Source organism: Pteronotus mesoamericanus, unplaced genomic scaffold (assembly GCF_021234165.1).
Source record: "Pteronotus mesoamericanus isolate MK-2021 breed Mesoamerican mustached bat unplaced genomic scaffold, CSHL_Meso_final contig_164, whole genome shotgun sequence".
Lineage (NCBI taxonomy): Eukaryota > Metazoa > Chordata > Mammalia > Chiroptera > Mormoopidae > Pteronotus > Pteronotus mesoamericanus.
In genome coordinates, this window is record NW_026555065.1 from 24073063 (window position 1) to 24094095 (window position 21033).

Here is a 21033-nt window from a genome sequence, read left to right on the forward strand (position 1 = left end):
CACCAATCCTGGGTTTCGCGGACCCCACCAATCAGCGAGGAGATGGGTCTCCAGCAGCCTATCACTCTTCGTTGTCCGGTGAAGGCTGAGATGCCCTTAGCCAAGACCGGAGCCAATCAGTGGTGGTCCCCGTTAGCCGACTCCGCGTGAGGCGTTGGTACCAATCGCGGAACCTGGTGGCTTAAGCGCTAGGTTGGGTCCTCCTTAGGTAGAAGTGTCTTCCTTTTCTGAGCGGAGGATATAGTATCCCCCCTGTGGTGAAATAGCAGCCCCTAACTGCGGAAGTCTACTTCGGTGGGAAATCAAGTGTTAACCTAGCAGAGGGAAAAACTCCCCAAATGCCTAGTGCTTGGGAGTAAACTGTTAAAGCAAATGTGGAATAGCTCAGACTGGGAAAATACTTTCGCTCTTGTCTGCTTTTAAAAAGCAAGGGCTCCCAAATCAAATAAACAGAACGAGATACCTACTTTTAAATACTAACATAGCTGAAATAAAGAGAAAGATGAGTCACGGGACTCCTTTCACCAGAGTGGAAAATTTCAATTAAAAAAAAATTGGGATAAATAAAATGGACACTGACTTGGTTAAAACAAAGATTTTAGTACAGCATAACCAAAAGCTGAATGGATACCCCTCCCCCCACCCCCGGAGGTGATGAGGGCTCAAGAGTTGGAAATGTTTAATTTAGGTAATAATAAGCTTAGTAATCAATGCATGTACGAAGACATTGTTCCAAGAGCTGAAGGCATGACCCACCTTGACTCTAGCAGACCATAAGCAGTTCCACCTTGGTGCCTCACGAGGCGGGCGAGCGGCGACTGGGGCGTCTGCAGCCTCCAGCTCGTCGCGCGCCGTCCCAGCAGCCAAGCCTTAGCCGCCATCTCTTCCTTGCAACTGACCCAGCGCAGTCAAGGTGGTGTCTGAGCCATTGTACTCCAGGTTGAGGCGTGAACTGCCCAGGACACAGATGAAAGAATGCTGCAGCTTTTATTTGATTAGCTTTTTCCCAGAATTCCAAACACTCACCTACACTTGTCTTCTCCTTATAAAAAGGGGGCGGGGGGGTTTGAAAAGGAATTTTAAGACAGTCTATGAGAACCCCCAGCTTTTCTTTCTGTCAGGGTTTAACTCGATGGATAAATTTGTTCCGGTAGGGCTTTTCTTGGAGCTATTTTGGGGAACATTTTATTCTACCTGTTTAATTTCTTCTTCAGAACACTCTGGGTATTGCCTAGTTGTGTTTCTAGTCTGTAAACCCTAACACCCTTGAAAAAAATCTTATTTCTAGCCAAAGCCTCCAGACTCAATTTTTAAGTTTGATGGACAGTGTGTAGGCTCGGATTTTAATTTAGATTTGTTTGGCTGGGAATGGGCTGCAAACTGAAGTTTTAACATCCTAATTTTATATCTAACTTTTATTTTGTCACCCTTGCTGAAGACCTTTCTGTATGTAGATTCCTTCCCTACTCCCTATGCCATCAATTAAGTCCTGCCATTTTCTTGTGATTCAGATCTTTCTTTACACCTTTGCTGTCTCGGCCCTTACGCATTTGATTCCTACGCTCTGCTGATGTCCTTGACTCTATTCTCTTAAAGGTTCAGAAATAGCCAAAGTAAAACCAATGTATCACCAAAGTAGTAATTAGTAAAAGTTCATCGTGCAAACCAGGAGCACTCAAACCAAAACATGAAATGAGGTTCAGATGTACTCGTATAATGTTATAAAGCAGCTTATATAGTGAGAAAATGTTACCGAACCAAATCAAACAAGGGTCTGCCTGCCTGATGTGCAGCAAATCCAAACACTGAACGTCAAGGTTTGCAGGGGGAAATTAAAGCTGTTTTATTTTCAGGGAGTCAAGTAAGGAGAAGAGAAAGGTATCGCTTAAAACCCCAATTCCCCAGTGGCTTTTAATGAGGGGTTTTAAAGGCAACAGGCTGGTACGTGGTGTCCAGGTGTACAAACACTGATGTCCAGGTGTGTATCAACAAAGCAAAGCTCTGGGATTGCACAGCACTTATAATGGGATGCAGGAAGGAACTTTCTCAACCGGGTATTTTGAGTTTGTCTCTGGTTAGTGGGTTGGCTTTGAATCTGAAAAACAAACTTACAGGAAGTGAGGGTAATTCCTGGGCCATTAATCTATAACTATCTATTGATAACTGCCATAGTTCTGGCAGGACTTGACTCCATGAAGCAATTTTTGGAAACATTTTATTCTGTTTCACTACTAGCCTGAGGTCAGTGTCGACAGATTACGCTGCATTCTTTTCGATGTCAAACAGGGAATGAAGACAGTAGTGTCCAATTTGACTCCAAAGCTTGAGAAAGTAGGCAGTGCCCAAAATCCTATTAGTAAATACTTGTAGTTATTGAACAATGACATGTTTTTTTAGATTTGTGTATTATTTTTTCAAATAGCTATTCTAAGTTGTTAGGACATAAGTACTTATTTGGATCTAACTACTTAAAGTAGAATTGTTAGGTATTTATTTTGGCATCAAAAAATATTACTGACATAATGGGGTCCATGTTTTTTGCCTTTTCCCTAACTCCAGAGGCTGTGGCACGGCAGCCACTGAGCTAGAGTCATTGGCCACCATCGTCTCTTCTTACACCCCTGCTGGCGCCTGGCGGGACACAGCGAACAAGGACCTGCAGGGCAGGAGGCAGCATTTTCTGTACTTTGCCTCTGGCAGCAGCCTGCTGACTAGTGGATCCCCCTCCGAAACCCTTTGGCCTGCTGGTGGCCCTCCCACAGTGTTCTTAGTTGCAAGCAACAGGAAGTGGCTGATTGAAGCAGAAAAAAGAAGGTATAGAAGGCTGCTGGAGAGCTTACAGAATGACCAGGAAGGACCACAAAGCCGATATTATAGGCAGGCAAAAAGGGAGGCGTGGCAATTGGAATACAGCCAGTGTCACGGACAGAAACTGCATAGGCTGCCAGGGCCACACCCGTGCTGAACTTGGTAAATGTGGACACCCCCTCATGCATCGCCAGCAATGCCTGCTCCGGACCCTGTCTGCTACTGCCACTACACCCCTGCAGTTCCTGAAACCCAGATGTGGCCACCACCACCAGGCACCAGAGGGGAATTTCTGCGGTCGTGAGCACTGTTCGAAGCCCCAGAAGTTGTCCAGATTGGCAAAGTATTGGCCATGTGCCCTTGCCCTGACTGCAAGCAAAATTTGGAGAATTGCCTTCTGGGGTTCAAAGCTTTAAAACTGGGAGTCTGGCTCTGGCACACTCTACCCTCCAGACACATAAGGTAGGAAATTCCCCAAATGTGGGAAAGAAGTTCAGATACTTATATTAATAGTTGAGATGAGGGGAAGAGTTATCAAGCAAATGATTAATCAGTTACAGGATTTTAAGCTGGACTTTGGCAATTCCCAAGGCAAAACAAATGAAACTTAGCATAGGTGTATAGCTACCGTTTTTCAAAGTCCTGGCTATGAAGTTTGGGGAGTAGTATGGAAAATGAACAAAAGCAATTTAAGTTCTCTGGATAAGCAAGAGGAGTTAATAGGAACACGTCCCAAAAGAAATTAATGTTTACACTCAGGAAGGAAAAGAAATAACCCTAGTATAAAAAGGTCCTTTACATGGGCGCAAAAGAGAGTAGTTTGCCATTGGAGTATCAAATGAAGTTAAAAGCAATACAACCCAATGACTACAAATGGTCTCAGAAGAAATTGAAGACATTATCAAAAAGTAGGAAACAAAAACTCGTTAGAACATAACAGACTACACTTACAGATATTTTTTATGTGTTCATTTAATATATTTAACATTTAGAACAGGGATCTGGGATATATCTATGTTTAATATATTTTCAGCAATGCTCTGAAGGGGTATCTCACTTGACTCCTTGTTTTCAGACTATAAAAAGAAACTGGGTTAAGAGTTAGGCAATCACAAAGGGGACCATAAGGCACTGGAATGTATGATAAATGGATATGGTTATTTCTTCTGTGAACATGTTTCTGTGAAGTTATTTTCTTGAGTTGATCTGAAGTATATTCTTGCTCTGTGACAAAGGGTAGATGTGAAACTTGATGGTACTGGCGAATCGTTCTGCTCTGGAATTTTTTTTTTTTTGCACTTAATAAGTGCTAACAAATTGCACAGTTGATGATAAATATTACTGAGACAATAGGGACATACGAACTGAGAAAGTTTGGAAACCTATGGCCTAAATGATAAAACCCACACTTCTTAGCATGGCATTAAAGGTTCTTCAAAACTTCTGGTAACACCATTATCTCCCACCCCTATTGTTCCCTGGCTTGAGATTTTCTCCAATACTTCTCGTTGTTTGACCTGGGGCAATTCAACCTAACTTCTCTAAGCCCATTTCCCTACCTGTAAAAAGAAAGGGGTAATAGCGCTTTACGTTGTATGACTGTGATGAGGTTTACATGGGAATGTGACACATAAGGAGGAACATAACATCACATTTGGATTATTCTATTACAAGTGTTCAATTAGGCGTCAGACATAATCCCTTTTCATCTTGAACCCTCTGAACAAGCCGTGTTCTTACTCAGTGTCCCAAGACTCATCTTCCCGCTCCCCTTTTTCTAATCTTTCATGATCTTATTTTCTCCCAGGAGTTTACAATGATCCCTTCCTTGGGTTTGATTAATTTGCTAGAGTGGCTCAAAGACTCAGCAAAACATTTTATTTACTAGATTACTGGTTTATTATAAAAGCATACAACTCAGGAACAGCCAGATGGAAGAAAAGTGTAGGGAAAGGTATCAACGTCAAGGACATGGAGCTTCCATGCCTTGAGCACCGCACTCCCCTCAAATCTCCATGTGTTCACTAACTTGGAAGGTCCTCAACTTTCTAGCTATAGCCTCTTCAAATGTTACTTTGCCTTCAATTTCCAGTCTACCTCCTCCATAAGCCTAGCTCACAGTTAACTGCTATACTATACAACGGTACCACACAACTCAGTTAGTAAAGTAGTGCCTTTTGTTATTTAACTTGTTTATGACCTGCACATTTTTTGTTTCACCTAATAGACTGAACACATCTTTGAAATGAAGAATGTAATGCTACATTAAAGTTTCCTATGGCATCTAGTAAAGTGGGAAGGTGCAGATCACTATTTACTAAGTTTATGCATGAATTTGTTCAGGCTCCAGGTCAGGTTAAGCATCCAGAATATTAACACATGTACAAAAGGCAGGAGCAGCAGCACTGGTCAGAAGAAATAAGAGCGCACAAATCTGGCTGGCGGTGCAAAGGAGAGCTATGAAGTGGGAGCCCCTTGGTGAGACCAGGACACAAAGGAGCAGGGTCTCTACATTGGGGAAGATGAGTAACCACAGACATTGAGGTAATTCCTTTCTCAGGAGTTAACGAGGGTGGCATGACAAGGAGGTGAGAATCCCACAACTGAATTTCCCACCCTCTCCTTCCAAGAAGGAAGTAAAACTTTATTTTGACCTGAATGAGCAATTACAAATTCATTTGGGTAAATAATGTTTTAAACTATAAACATCCTAAAAATGGGTAGAAGAAAATGTTTAGCCCTTTTCATTTGTGTGAATTATTTAACTGGATTTCCCCCTCAAAATATTTGGGACATAACCAACTGCACGAATGTTTGCGTGTGAAGGCAAAGATTTTTAGCCCTTTAAGTTAGGGTGGGGGCATTAGCTGGCCTGAATGGGTGGCTCTGGGCCACCTCAGTAATCCTGCATGGTGGGTGGGTTTGGCGAAAAAATTAGTAGGCGCAGAAAAAAGGGGAGATAGCCAAAGACTGCGTAGTTTGACGAAGAAATGAAATATGGCTGTGTCTTTGGTAAACCAGGTTGGGGCAGACTGCCATGGACTTCAGTTGTTTAAGGATCCATGAACCAAGTCAGGATTGGCTGTGCAAAGCAGACAGCAGGTACATAACCGCGCTTAGGAGTGCAGGGAGACAGCTGGTGACGCAAACCTGGCCGATGGAGTGTGGTGCCCACTGCTACAAATAGGGGGCACCCTCAGAAAGCCGGCTCATGTTCCTGGAAGACGGGGTGGGGTGGGCATGGAGCAATTAATGGATGGAAGAGAAATATTCTGGGTTAAATTGAGGTGGAACTGTGAACTCCTAGATTAGTTTAGTAGTAGTCAGTGAACACATTTAGGTTAAAAGGTCATTTTTTTACTTTTTTTTTTTTTTTTACTTCTCCATATTGCAATCTGAATAGAGAAATATCTATATATAGAAAGAAATATCTCTTTTAATTAGATATTTCTTTTTATATATATAAAAAACCAGAAGTAACTTAGATTAAAAGCTCCAACGTGTATTGTTTCAGGTAGGTGTTATTGCTATTAACCTTCAACCCATTTACTAAGCTATTTCAAGTAACTTTAAGTTCATAAATTTACAGTGAGGTATAGAGCCCAACCAGGATGGGACAGAATATGTTCCAAATTAGAAGGAGAACGCATGGCTCATCAGTGATACTTCCTGTGGAGCACCTGTGCTCCAGTGTACAACTAAGGGTTTCTTCCCGTACATCTGAATGTGACCTTTTGGATTCTCTGGCTGTGGCTGGTTTAGTCTCCCAATTCTAACAGAGCGTCTGTTGCTTTGTTGCCTCAGTTGATCCAAGTGTCCAGGCAGCCCTCTTGTAGATCTTAATTATGTACATGATAGCTTCAGAGAGCTGACCAATCTGAAGGTTAGAACACTTACTTAAAAGAGAAACTGCTATTCCAACACAAACTGTCCTTAAGCCTACTGCAGAAACTATTTTCATTCTGGGGATGGTGAGTCCTAGAAGATCATGGCCAAGAAGTAGATGTCCTCAGTGGATTCCTCTTAGCGTTAATCCCCAAGAGACAGCCATATGGTCATTTGCTTTTTATCACATTTCTAATAGCTGCTCCATTTCCTCGAGAGCTGTTGTAAAATCATTTACTTGACTGTTACATAAGGTCTGCTGTTCTAGGAACCGGGTCCTCTCTTCTTCTTTCATCTTCAACTTTACTTTTAAGGCCTGCTTGGAAAGATATTCAAAAAGAGAAAACAACAAACACAAAACTTTGAAACATTATGCTTCCATTCCATTGAAGACCAGAGGAATACTGACATTAGGTTTGTTTATCTGTGCTGGTTTTAGGAACTGCCCCATTTTGCTATAGACTCCTCTATCTAAAGTGGAGCAATAAAATCCTCTAGGATTCAGTGTCATATCCCATGATTCATCCAAGCAACCCAAAGCAGTCCCACGAAGCTGGGTTTCCTTAAGGTGTCAAGTTTCTACAGCATGGATTTCACACAAGTCTCAACTCTGAGCAACCTTGCATGTTGCACATTGTCTTATGCCCTGCAGATCTGAACAATTCTAAAGGGTCTTCAGAACAGAAAAAGAAAATTAGTTGGAAAAAAATGGTGAAATCAAATGAAGTCTTGGAATTTAGTTAATAATAATACATCAATGTTAGTGTTTCCTAGTTTTGACAAATGGCTCACGATAATATAAGATGCTAATAGTACAGGAACTGAATTCTCTGTATTCTCTTTGAAACTATTCTGTAAATCTAGATTACAAAATAATTTATTAAAAATAAAGAAATAGATAAATAAGAAAGAGCCTTCCAAAGATCTACCCATGGTGGCAGGCAATGGTAATTCTACCTCCAGGTGACGTTGGCCTCTTACCTGTAAGTCTTCCATTTGCTTTTTGGCTGTTTCATTAAAAAGCTTTAGTTCATCTTGCAAAGTTTCTAACAGCAACTGAGAGGAAACACAATATAGTAACAAATCTTTATTGAAATGTGAACATTTTCTTCATGTAAGTTCATCTCTTTGTATGAAAGGAGCATTGAAGTAGATGGTTACTAATATCGTTCAATTATTTGCTGAGCACCCACACACAAACCAGGTTCTCTCTTGGGCACCCTGACAGAACTCCATCCCCTAGAGGGACAACAGATTACCTCGCTTCTACAAGATCTGCTACACAAGCAATAAACAAAACATAGTAGCCACTGAAGGGGTGACTATTAGCTTGGGAGAGCTGAGGATGGTTTCCATACCTCATATTCCATGATTCTAAGATGACAACTGATCTTCTTGGGGAAGAGATCATAGAAGCTCAGAAGACTTTAATCCCAAACAATTACCTTCCTACTCTTCAGGGAAGAAACCAAGAGAAGCCAAATTTAATTCAGGCTGAACCTTTGTATTACAAAGTTCTCAGCAAAGGAGTAAGGAGAGAAATTTGTTATAGTGTACAATAGAGAAACCAGAAAGCTCGCTATACAGGTCGATCCTATTATGCTTTAAAGTAGTACACTTTCAACTCAGACTTACTCATTTTGTAAGAACAAAGTCACCTGTCTAATAAATATGCTACTATAAGTGCACATCCACTACTCTCTGCTTCCTCTATCCTGGGTAACCAAAGGCTGCTCCTCGGGGTTTACTGATCGTATGGCAGAGACCTTAGAGCTGCAGGGCCCCACAGTCACTCGGCCTTCGCCCACTCACACCCATGCCCTCACCACAGAGTCCACGTGATCCGTGTTGGATTCTTGCTGTGATGTCAGAGTTTCACTGCCTACAAGTAATGGAGTCAACAAAGTCAGCCTTGCTTAGGGAACTGTACCTTAGACAAAGTAAAATAAAATGAAATAAATTCCATCTCCCAGACAAGCACAAGAGTTTCCATGAGGGAAACTTGTCTAAGCAGCCGCTCCCTGACTCCCCCTAGTTTTCGCCTCAGCAGTGCTGCCCATACCTGCCTTCATGGACACATTTTACCTCCTTCCTTTCTGTGTTTGGATATGGCCAAAAATTAATCCTGCTTTCTCCTCAGCAAAAAAATTGGTCAAAAGGAAATGCATAGGTTGGATTTTTTGTTAATAAAACACATAGCTATTTTTTAAAGCTTTTCAGGCCTTAAATATTATTTTTGGCAAAAGTAGTGCATACACATAGTAAATTAAAATAATGTAAAACCACAAATGGTGACTATAAAGAATATATCCTAAAAATGCACGGGTTAGCCAGTAGCAAAGTCAGCATTTCTTAATTCAGAGAAGCGCGGGGCCCTTCCCCAGGCATGCTCAGGGTCCACGGCTCAGTGCCAGGCCCTCTGGCAGTTCTTGGGCAATTCCTCCTGTGCTCTCTTCATTCCAGACTCTGTTCTCTAGGGACAAGGTCAAAGCAAGAATCACATTTTAATCACTGTGATTCTGCGGATTAGCCAGATATTACAGCATCATCTCTTTCTTTTCCCACCCGGAAGAGTTACTCACATGTGCTCTTTCTTAAAAAAAGAAGTATTTCTGGTCTAACTTGCAAGGTCATATCTTTGAGGGCCAAATGAATTCCATAAAGTGTTCAAATAAGAAAGAGACGATAATCCTTTCTCCACACCCACCTGTTGCTCAGGCCCTGTCAGCATCACAAGGGAACAAAGAGGAGCTTCAACCCCCTACACTGACTAGGCCAGCTGCCTGCCATGCTGCACTCTGAACCCACAGTCCAGAATCATTCCAGGGGAGGGCACTGATTCCTTTGAAGGCCGCCGTGTGCTGTTTCTTACCTGGATTGAGGCCCTTGCTCTCCAATATTGCCAAACAGTTGTCCTGAAACTTCTCCAGCAGCTCCACCTTTTGGGTCAGGTCCTTTAGTTCTCCCTATTGGGATGCATGCAGACAGCTCAGGCCTGTCCCACTCCGTACCTCAGGAGTGGCCTTTACTGCCCATGCTCTCAGACAGCCACAGCGCAAGCCTGGCATCTTACCTGGGTACTCAGGCAAGGTACCGTACCGCAGGTATCCTTGGGTACGCAGGCATTACGGCCTTGCTCCCACCAGAGGGGCTGTCCCTCGGGATTCCATCTGCACCGCCCAATGCAGCTGATGGCAGAGGTCTGGTGGCCTCTTACCTGAGTTTCAGTCAACTTCTGGTGCAACTGCTTGTTGACGACCTCTAAGAGCTGGTTCTTATCCTTGAGCTCTTCCTCTGATTTCTGCTTACTCAATGGTTTGTAGCTGTAATTGGTAATTGTACTTATTGAATATATGAAGTGGTGGATGGTTTGTAGCTTAATTGGTAATTGTACGCACTGAATATATGAAGTGGTGGAGGGGGTAAGAGTGTGTATGGACTCTGTAGTCTCACTCTGGCTTCATTCCCAGTGCTGTAGGACCTTCACTGAGTTGCATAACCTCTCTGAGGCTCTGTTTCCTCATTTCTAGACTTAAGATAATACCTGCATCTCATATTATTACTGTTGTGAAAGATAAGAGAGAGAATACATGTACCATCCTCAGCACAGCTACTGGCACATAGCAAACACTTAAACAGTAGCCATTATCACCATTAAATGTTCTTTTCAAATTTCTCAGAGTTCTTGATAGTATTTTATTTTCAGAACTTTTAAGACATGACCAGATTTGGAATCAGAGCTTATTTCTACAGGATTTTCAGCTTGTGTTATTTCTGTCTTCAGGACTGCAAAATGTCCAAGCTAGTCTCAAAGAGAGAAAGATAAATCCCTCTCCTGGATTTAGCCTTCACCAGCCCCAGCAGCAGCAGCACCACCGGAAACACCATCTTGAAATCACTAACTACATGCTGCCCCTCCGATCCCGAAGGCTTTACACTCCTGTTGATAGGTCATAGCTCGGTTTGATTTCCAGTCGGCAGTGGCCCTGGCATGGAGCCACAGAAGCTCGTGATTGGTCCTAAAGATAGCAGCACTTTGCCCTGAGAAAACTTCTCAAACCTGGCTGTGCCTCGCCCCTGAAAATCCCATCCAGATTTTGGGGGCTGCAAAATTTGAACTGTAACTCATTAAACAAGTCCCAACAAATCCTGTACAACCAGGACTGAGAGCCACTAAAATGGTACCCAACCTTCATACAACCTGATGTTCACCTCTTTTTGACGTTCCTTTTGATGGCAGTGTCTGCAGCTTTCACCTGCCTAGAGAAGCAAAGACAAAGAAATCAGGATGTTGACTTACTGTCGTGAACATTTTGCAATATACACACATATCCAATCATTATATTGTACACTTGAAACTATACCGCTGCAGTCAATTATTCCTTAATTTAAAATCAGCAGCAAAGGGAACAATAAGAAAATCATAATATGTTGTTATATGTGTTGTGAACAAAGCAGAACAAAGAGCCTGGTCTTCTGAGGAAAGAACCAGAGATTTTATATAATGCAATTAGTACAAGACTGATAAGCTCCGAGGGCCCACGCACTGTTGTTTCAGCCCAATTATTGAAAAAGTCTTATTAATACAGAATGAACTCCCCTCCTGCTCAAAATGGAGTGGCTATCTTATGTCAACCTCGCTTACATGGGGACTGAGCACTGGATGGAGGCACACACGCACCTTGGGCTGAACCGTGTGCAGACCAGCAAAATAGGCTAACAATTAGCGTCCACCCACCATGGCTACCATTTAGGGCTGGTGTGTGACCACAGTAATGACATTTGTACACTCAGGGCAAGTGGTGAGAAAGGAAAAAACACCTCTTATCATAACTGTTGCTGTGTCTCTTTAGGACCGAAGAGACTCCTTCGGTTCTGGCTCCTGGCAAAGAGTTCGGCAATGCTGCACTGCGCTGGGCCACTGACTGCAGGCCAATTGTTCAGGTGCCTTGTGCTCATGAAAACCCTGATTTTCTGATTCTTGGTACTGAGCAGGTTCTAGCAAGATGTTCTAACTGGATACCAATGATATGACCCACCCATTCTCTCGTCTTGGTTTGATGATTTTCATAACATCGTTCTCTGAAACACCTGGATGAAGAAGTCTGGGAACATCGACTTCTTTAGACTTAACAGGTAATAAGCTCTTAGAAGTGGCTCGAATTTGTGTGTCTGCCAAAGGAAAAGAGGAGGGTAAAACTTCAAGTATCATGACCCAACAGCTGCCACTCTGTAACAGAGTTCTATTCTAAGTTGTCAGAAACCTGTATCTCGTTCTGGCCAATCTCAATATGTGAAGATTAATTCAGGAAAATGAGAATTCTAGACTAATTGGGGATTGAAACCAAAATTCTTTAAATGTGACAATGCAGTGTATAAGGGTAGCCAAAAGCTTGATGACACATCAAACGGAATGGCCACAGGATATAAAGTGAAGGTTGACACAAGCAAAGGGCTACAGAAGAGGCAGTGTGGCAGTCAGCAGGGCAAAATGCAGCCGAATGCTTCATCACACGCCAGAGGAACTGAACCATCTTATTAAGCTTCTAAGCACTCTGCACGCTCTCCCAGGGCTACACTCAAGCTGCTTCGAGTTTCTCTTTCAACTATTGCTTTAATTGGTTTGACCATACTGTCTCCCTAACTACTCTAAAATATGTCTTTGTGTCCCAGTGCTTAGGAGAGTACCTGGCGGCATCCGAACAGAGGTTTCACAGACCACCTCTAAACAATCCCTAGTCTTCTTTCCCTCCTCCATGCTGATACCTTTACTGCCAGCCCTTTCAATTTGTTTATACATCATTAAGTTTAGAGGTTCCCTATTTACATTCTCTTCTGATCTTCTTGCTGGGCAACTGCCAGCCAGAGAAACAGCCCTGCCATGACACTCAGCTTCCCCAGGGAGCATTTTCCCCCTGACCCATATGCTTCCCTTCACTAGACACTAAGTTCTTACCATTGATGTTTCATAACCAAAAGCAGTCATGTGTGCTGGAGTTAAGCACACCCCATCCTCCCCACAACACACACACTGGGTTTTCTAGTTTACACTAGTTTACTTTGTTCATTGTAAAATGGCTCATTTAATCTTAACCTAAATAAAGTGCCGTAAGAATGAAATCAGGTTGAAGAAATGAGGTACAAAGCACTGGATCACAGGGATTAGGAAATTTTGTATTTCCTAATGGACAAAGAAATCAGGATGTTGACTTACTGTCATGAACATTTTGCAATATACACACATATCCAATCATTATATTGTACACTTGAAACTATACCGCTGCAGTCAATTATTCCTTAATTTAAAATCAGCAGTGTTTGAAAAAGACTTTATTTTGATGAGTCTAACTATAAAACAGTTTGGAATAAATATCATTTCTCAGGTTAACAAATTATTTCATTTACAGGTATATTCACTGGGCACTTACACCCTATTTTCCATACTCTTACTCATAAAACAAAGGTTAAAGGTTTCTTTCTGAGGTCTCTGTCTAAAGTAAAAGGTAACCTTAGGGGAATATATTTTTCTTCTCTCTTAAGTATTTATAAGTTACACATAACAAATGTACCCTATGGAAAAAGGTGTTAATAGTAAATTGGTCAAAATTAACACTCTTCACTGACTGTAATTAGTTCCAATAATCCATATTTGCTAGAGCCTAAGGATTGTATTGTAGGAAAAATTTAGCAGGCCTTAACCAAGATTATCTTCTTAAAATCAGGTATGTTAGGAGGGAAATTGTATGGCTGGTGTTCAAATAAGGAGAGGCAACTGGTTTTTCACTACATATCATTTCCTAACTCTGAATCGTTTTTACACGTACGTACGTTACCTACTCAAAAAACTGAAACCTGGAGTTACATAAAATTTGGAGTGACGTCAGCATCATGGCAGGGTAAGAAGGCTCCTTTGTTTCTTTCCTTAACATTTTTTTAAAAAAGATTTATTTATTTTTAGAGAGGGGACGAGATGGAGAAATAGGAAACACCAATGTGTGGTTGCCTCTTGCACGCCCCCTACTGGGGACCTGGCCTGCAACCCAGGCCTGTGCCCCGACTAGGAATTGAACCGTCAACCCTTTGGTTCACAGGCCAGCACTCAATCCACTGAGCCACAGCAGCCAGGGCTCTTCCCTTAAATTTACAAGTTGGGCAACTATACCTCAACAAAGGATCCTCTGCTCAAAATGCCGCAAAGATCCACACCCTGGGACACCTGAAAGTGGGTGTACTGGAACGAGTAGGGAAGGCAGGACGGGGGCGGGGGATACAGGATGGTGGCCCACCATGGCTCCAGTGAGGGTGGCAGCAGTGGAGAAGCTGAGCTGCAGCCCTCACACTAGGGCTGTAAGAGGGGCGGAAGTGGTATTCCCCTGAGAAAGGCCATCTCTCTTCCCCTTCCCCACTGTGGTAGACTCAGACAGAGGCGGCTGGGAACCTTAAACAGTGCAGCGGTGACAACAACAGGGAGGGGCAGAGCCAAAAGGTCTTGAACTTGCCTTTCTTGCTCCACCCATCCTGACAGAGCCAGGAAGAACCGGTAGAGAGGCCTCCAAAAGTACAGCAGGGCCAGCGACCATTAGAAAAAAGGAGGTAGCAGGCAAAACCAGTACTCCACTACCCATCACACTTCCCCACTGCAGCGGTGGTGCCCTGTAACGGAGGCCATCGAGTCACAGGGGGACACCCCGCATCCCAGGGGGTACTTGCCATTTTTCTTAACTGAAGTGACACTGCTCCACCATGATCCCAGAGGTGCAAATAGTGCGGTAAGAGGCAACAAAAACTTAAACTATAATACCATCAAAATAAAGTTCCCTACCTATCAAATCACTGAATTATTGAGAGCAAAACAGCATATAAAACAAGAAAAGAGTTCACTACCCTCACATGTGCAGGCAGAGAAACAATTCATTAAATACCATGAACAACCCAAATAATATGGGAGCACAGAAAGAAATGAAAAGTCTCCAGAAACCAAAGTCAAAGTCATGGAAGAGCATGACTTAAATGACAGAAAATTTAAGGTTGCAGTTATGAAAAAATTCAGTAAGATACAAGAGAACTCAGAAAGGTAGTACACTGAGTTCAAAAATAAAATTAATTAACAAAAGTATTTTACCGAAGAAATTTAAACTATAATAAAGAACCAAACAGAAATTCTGGAGCTAGAACTCAATGAGATGAGGAATGCTCTAGAAAGCACTGGAAATAGAGCAGACAAGATGGAAGAGGGAATTAACAAGCTTGAGATAGAAACCTAGAAATGACCCAGGAGGAAGAACAGAATGAACTAAGAGGTTAAAAAAAGAAAGAACTATATAAAAACTATCTGTCTCCATTAGAAAGAACATAAACCCTGGCTGCTGTGGTTCACTGGACTGAACATCAGCTTACAAAGCAAAAGGTTGCCGGCTCTATTCCCAGTCAGGGCACATGCCTGGATTGCTGGCCAGGCCCCCAGTTTGGGGCATGTAAGAAGCAACCAGTCAATGTTTCTTTCACACAAGGACATTTCTCTCCCTTTCTTTCTCCTTCCCTCCCCTCTCTCTAAAAATAAATAAATAAAATCTTTAAAAAAATAAAAAGAAAATTACAGGCCAATATCACTGATAGATAGGCAAAGTCAATCCTAAACAAAATACTAGCAAATCAAATACAGCAATACATAAATAGAATCATACATCACGATCAAGTGGGGTTCATTCCAGGGATGCAAGGATGGTTCCACATCCACAAATCAATCAATGTGGTTATAACAATAGATACAGAAGAAGCATCTGATAAGCTACAACATCCATTTATAATAAAATACTCCATAAAATTGGTATAGAAGGAAAGGAGCTCAACATGGTAAAGGGCATATATGACAAACCCATAGGTAACATCATACTCAATGGTGAGAAACTGAAAACTTCCTCCAAGCTCAGGAACAAGACAAGGATGCCCACTCTCATCACTGCTATTCAGTATAGTTCTGGAAGTCCTGGTCAGAGCAGAGCAATTAGGGGAGGGAGGGAGGGAGGGAGGGAAGGGAGGAAGGAAAGGAAGGAAAGGAAGGAAAGGAAGGAAAGGAAGGAAAGGAAGGAAAGGAAGAAAAGAAGGAGGGAAGGAAAAGACATCCAAACTGGGAATGGAGAAGTAAAACTCACTATTTGCAGATGACATGATTCTCTATGTAGGAAATCCTAAAAATATTAGAAGCAATAGAAAAAATACAGGAAACTTGCAGGATATAAAATGAACATATAAAAACCTGTTGCATTCCTATATACTAACAACTATATATATATATATTTTAAAAAATCCCATTTACAATAGCATCAAAAAGAATAAAATACCTACAAATAAAGTTAACAAAGGTAGTGAATGATCTGTACACTGAAAATTACAAGACACTGTTGAAAGAAACTGAAGAAGACATAAAGAAATGGATAGATATTCCATGTTTATGGATTGGAAGAATTAACATTGTTAAAATGGCCATATTACCTAAACCAATATACAGATTTAATGCAACCCCTATAAAATCCTAATAGTCTTTTTCACAGAAATATAACAAAAAATCTCAAATCTGTATGGAGTCATGAAAGATCCAGAATCGCCAAAGCACTCCTGAGAAAAAAGGTTAACTAAGCTGGAGGTATCAAACTCTCTGACTTTAAACTAAACTATACACCTTCAATAATTAAAACATCAGGGTATTGGCAGAAATACAAACAGACAGACCAATGGAACAGAATTAAGAGCTCAGAAATAAACTCACATATATATGGGCAACCAATTTTCAACAAAGGAGCCAAAGACATACAATGGAGAAAGGAAAGTCTCTTCAATAAATGGTGTTGGGAAACTGGAAAGCCACATGTAAGAATGGGACTATATCAAACTAAAAAGCTTCTGCAGAGCAAAAGAAACCATTAACCAAACAAAAAGGCAAGAAGATATTTGCAAATGCTGCTTATCATAAGGGGTTAACATCCAAAACATATAAAGAACTCATACAACTCAACAATTAAAAAACCCTATTAAAAATGGGCAGAAAACTTGAATAAACATTTTTACCAGGAAGATACATATGGCCAACAGCTACGTGAAAAGATGCTCAACATCACTAGCTATAAGGAAAATGCAAATCAAAACCTCAATGAGATACCACCTCAAACCCATTAGAATGGATGTAATCAAGAAGACAAGTAGCAAGTGTTAGAGAGGATGTGGAGAACACGGACACTGCTGTTGGGAATGGAAATTGATGTAGCCACTAAGGAAAAAAGGACTGAGGTTCCTCAAAAAATTAATAGAGCTACCATATGACCCAGCAGTCCATCTTCTGGGTGTCTACCTTAAAAATGTGGAAACAGCCCTGGCTGGTGTGGCTCAGTGGAGTGAGCGCTGGCTTGCAAACCAAAGGGCTGCTTGTTTCGATTCCCAGTCAGGGCACATGCCTGGGTTGCAGGCCAGGTCCCTAGTTGGGAGCATGAGCCAGAGGCAACCACACATTGATGTTTCTCTCCTTCTTTTTCTTCCTCCCTTCCCTTATCTAAAAATAAACTTTAAAAATCTTTTCCAAAAAAAGTGAAAACACTTATTTGTAAAGATACACGTACCACTTTGTTTACTGCAGCACTACTGACAATAGTCAGGACATGGAAACAATCTACGTGCCCTTTGAATGATGACTGGAAAAACAAGATGTGGTACATATATACGACTGAATACTATTCGGCCATTAAAAAGATGAACTATTGCCATCTATGACAACATGGATGAATCTTGAGAGTATTATGCAATGAAATAAGTGAAACAGATAAGGGCAACCATACCATTTCATGCATATGTGGTATATAAAACGAAAAGCAAAAAACTATATAAACAAAAGAAACAAAAAACAAACTCATCAATACAGGCAACAGAATGGCAGTTACCAGAGTGGAAGGGGGTCAAATATGTGGTAGCTGAAGACTAGACTTCAGGTGCTGAACACACAATAAAGTATACAGATGTTATACAGGGTTTGGCACAAATAATGCCCCTTTTTATTACAAAACTTTTTATTACAAAATCATAAGCATGTAATTCTGTAACATAACATTCACACTCAAGCACACCATATGACACTTTGGATAAAATGTTCAAATTAAAACTATAAATTATTACACCAATATTACCCTGCTAACCACACTCAAGCAGGCATTACTTCTGCCAGACCCTGTATTTTAAAGTTGAAATCTAGATGTTATTAACCAATGTTACCCCAGTGACTGTAATAAAAACAAGCAAAAAACCTGAAACTTAAAAACAACCAACCCATGCCCAAAATCAAAAGAAAAAACCTGGAAGACTGCCTAAAAATGTTAAATTACTGAAGTTACATATGATCATAAAGCTGGGACTGGGATATAAAGCAAAGAGATGAAAAACTTTCAACTTTGCTGGGTAGAGCCAGTCACTCCCCGGTGTGACAGAGGGGCATTGCACTTTAAGGGAAGAGCAGTGTAAACGGGGGTGGCTCTGGTTCCCCTAACCACGCCTAGGCCCTGCTGATGCCAGGATTCCCATTTAGGTGTTCTGAGACAACATAAGGCAAGGAGGGCAACCCTTTAAACCTTTGGAGAAAAGCTTAGTTACTTCGTGGATCAATCCTGCTACTGCTCATCGGCAAGCTGATGGCGTGACTGGGAAGGGATCTTAAACAGCTGCTTCAAAATCTCCCACAACAGGTTCTGATGTTTGAAGCTTATTCTGTGCTACAATTTCTAGATTAGGCAGCTGGACACCTGCAGACCCTGGGTAGTGACTTAAAACCATAAGACATGTAACATAAAGATGGCAAAACAATAAAAAAATTGTCATGTCTTTTCTCCCAAATTTCTCCAATGCTCTAGCTAAACCTGACACCTTTCTCTCACTTCACTCACCAAATGTTTACTAAGAAATGTACCATATGAGAGATACTGTGGAGATACCAATGTGAACCAGACATGGTGGGGAACCTTAGTGCTTCCCCCTAAGTATCTAGCTTCTCAAATGGCTCTCCTCTCTCCCCATGACAACAGACCCAGTCCCTCCAGGTAGCGCAGGTCTGGAAATAAAATCGGTAATTGTTTATTTACAAAGGGATTTCTAAATTAATGGGAATAAGACTGTAGAACAATCAACAGCTTAAATCTAATTGGTAACGCAGCACGGTTAGGTTTGGGGAAGCAGGGGTCCAGGACAGGACTAAAATTCTACCGCACGGCCCTCAGTCCCTAACTCCTATCTTAAACTAGACAGTCGGGTTCTAGAGGAATCAGCAGGTAGCGCAGACAGAATGCCCTCCCCACCGCCCCCATCCCCGCACCTCACCACCCGCCCCGCCCGCGCTCCCTACTCCGGGCCTAGATTTGCTCCTCCGAACTCTCTTAGGGGGCAGCGTGCACACCGACCTGCGGGCGGGCCGCCGCTCGGCACTGAGGGAGGCTGCAGTGTGTACATTGTCTTAACCACGCTGGTCATCGTAACGAGGTGGCAAGGCTGGGCCCTGGAATGTGGAAGGTGAAAGTTACCTCGTGGTGGATCGGGGGCCCCCCAAACAGATGGAGGGCCCCCGGAGAGCGCGACACAGTCTGCCCCGGCTCAAGGAAGGAGTAGGAGAAAACTCATCCATTCCCAGCCCAACCCTTCCGCTCCCATCAGCCCAGTCCCGTGCCCCGGGAGAGCCGAACCCAGGTGCCTGCTGCTCCGGCCCGTAACCCTCGTCGTTCTGATTCAAAAAGCGCTCCGCGGCAACCGCCTCACTGCCAGGCTCAGCGGCAGCCAGGATTTCAAACGGAAACTTCCGGTGGCCGGGTGGGAGGGGCTGCGGCGCGCGTCCTGTGGGTGGCCATGTTGTACGGAAGACAATGTCTGGAGCGAAGCCTTCGGGGGCTGCCATGATGTACGGAAGGTTGGAGCCCTAGCCGGAGCTGAGCTTCCCTGCAGTGGGTTTTGGACCCCACGGGTCTTTGTTGGGGAGGGAAGTGGTGCAGGTTGCGGACCTGAATGGAGCTATGAACTACCGACGGCACATTCCAGCTTGGGACGCAAAACGTAGCCGCGTTTAGGGTCCATGTCACAGTCCTCTTTGTTTGGTCCGTGATTGTCGGGGATATTGCATGATGTCTGACAGCCGGGCGCAAAAGGTATTTCACTGGGTGTAAAATTTGCACGTTACAGGGTGGGGAGTAGCAGATGAGGTTTCAAGAGGTTCTGTGGGCTGAAAAACCTGAAGCACCTACCCTAATTCTAACTCTAATATCAGTTATCCAGATTATCTAATAGCAGTTAAGCAGAGATTCAAAGCTACTCGTAATGAACAGGGCAGAGTTCTCAAGCACTTATTGCATCATTCATTTCACTCAACAAATGTTGAGCTCTGCTATGTGCCAAGTCGCTATTCTAAGTGGACTGGTGCGGGGACAGAGGGGTAGGGCAGCAAATATCAAGACTGACCTTGGTTCTGCTCTCCTGGAGTTTACAATCTAGGAAACAGTAAACAAATAATCATATGAACTTGCTAATTGTATCTCAATTAAGCTGGACAAATGCCAAGTAAATATATATTTACCAACTGTAGTGAAACTATGAAGGAAAAATACAATGTGCTATGAGGGAGAAAAGCAGGGCAAGCAAGTTTAAACTGGGCAGTCAGGGAACACATCCCAGGATGCAAGGGTGATAAGGATAAGTGGGAGTTAATCAGATGAACAATGAGGAGGAGGTAGAAATGCAAAGTCCAGACACAGCAATGGGCTCTTCTCCTAGTTGGGACTGAAAGATGGGAGGAGAGTGATACAGTTAAAACTGGAAGAATGGCAGCCTTTGTAGGCCAAAGGAAAAGAAGTTAAACTTTATCTTAAGAGTAATGGGAAGTCACTGAAGTATTAGAGAAGGAGAGTATTCTTGAAGTTATATTTTTAAAAGCTCATTCTGGCTACCTCAGAGAATAGATTGAAGGGAGCAAGAGTGGAGCTAGGAAGACAATTGGGAGGCTACTTTAATCATACAAGTGAGAGAAGATGGTGGTTTAGCCAAGATGGTTGTGGTATGTGTGGAAATGACGAGACAATCAAATATATGTAAGACAATTTTTGGAGTCTGAATCTCAGAACTTAGTGCTAGATTGGAAGTGGGGTAGGGGGGTGGGAATAAGGGAGAGATAGATCTGAAGGACTGTAACTGTGACTTAATATGACTAGTTTAGTGATCAAAGTTATGCATTCTGTAACAAATCAAAGTGTACAATTAACCCTGTGCTTTTAATCAGCTCTGTGTTTTCACTCCCATTTGCCAAGTTCTTGTTACAGTCAAATAACC

At 42.4% G+C, this 21033-nt stretch overlaps 1 protein-coding gene and 1 pseudogene across 2 annotated transcripts; one reads left to right on the top strand and one right to left on the bottom strand.

The window, feature by feature from the left end:
• The first annotated feature begins 42 nt into the window (after positions 1 to 42).
• On the top strand, positions 43 to 3738 carry LOC129063020 (gamma-glutamylcyclotransferase-like; annotated as a pseudogene).
• Positions 3739 to 4683: 945 nt separating this feature from the next.
• On the bottom strand, positions 4684 to 19809 carry KNSTRN (kinetochore localized astrin (SPAG5) binding protein). Of its 2 annotated transcripts, none has more exons than XM_054565588.1 (9): positions 19404 to 19809; positions 19125 to 19219; positions 11733 to 11865; positions 10906 to 10953; positions 9911 to 10016; positions 9566 to 9659; positions 8520 to 8575; positions 7675 to 7749; positions 4684 to 7009 (listed from the first exon to the last, which is right to left on the bottom strand). In XM_054565588.1, exons 1-9 carry the CDS (start codon positions 19610 to 19612, stop codon positions 6878 to 6880), a joined length of 948 nt encoding a protein of 315 aa, XP_054421563.1. In that variant the 5' UTR covers positions 19613 to 19809; the 3' UTR covers positions 4684 to 6877. The 2 variants fall into 2 exon arrangements, with proteins under 2 accessions (XP_054421563.1, XP_054421562.1); XM_054565587.1 differs by having other exon boundaries at positions 4684 to 7012.
• Positions 19810 to 21033: the final 1224 nt, after the last annotated feature.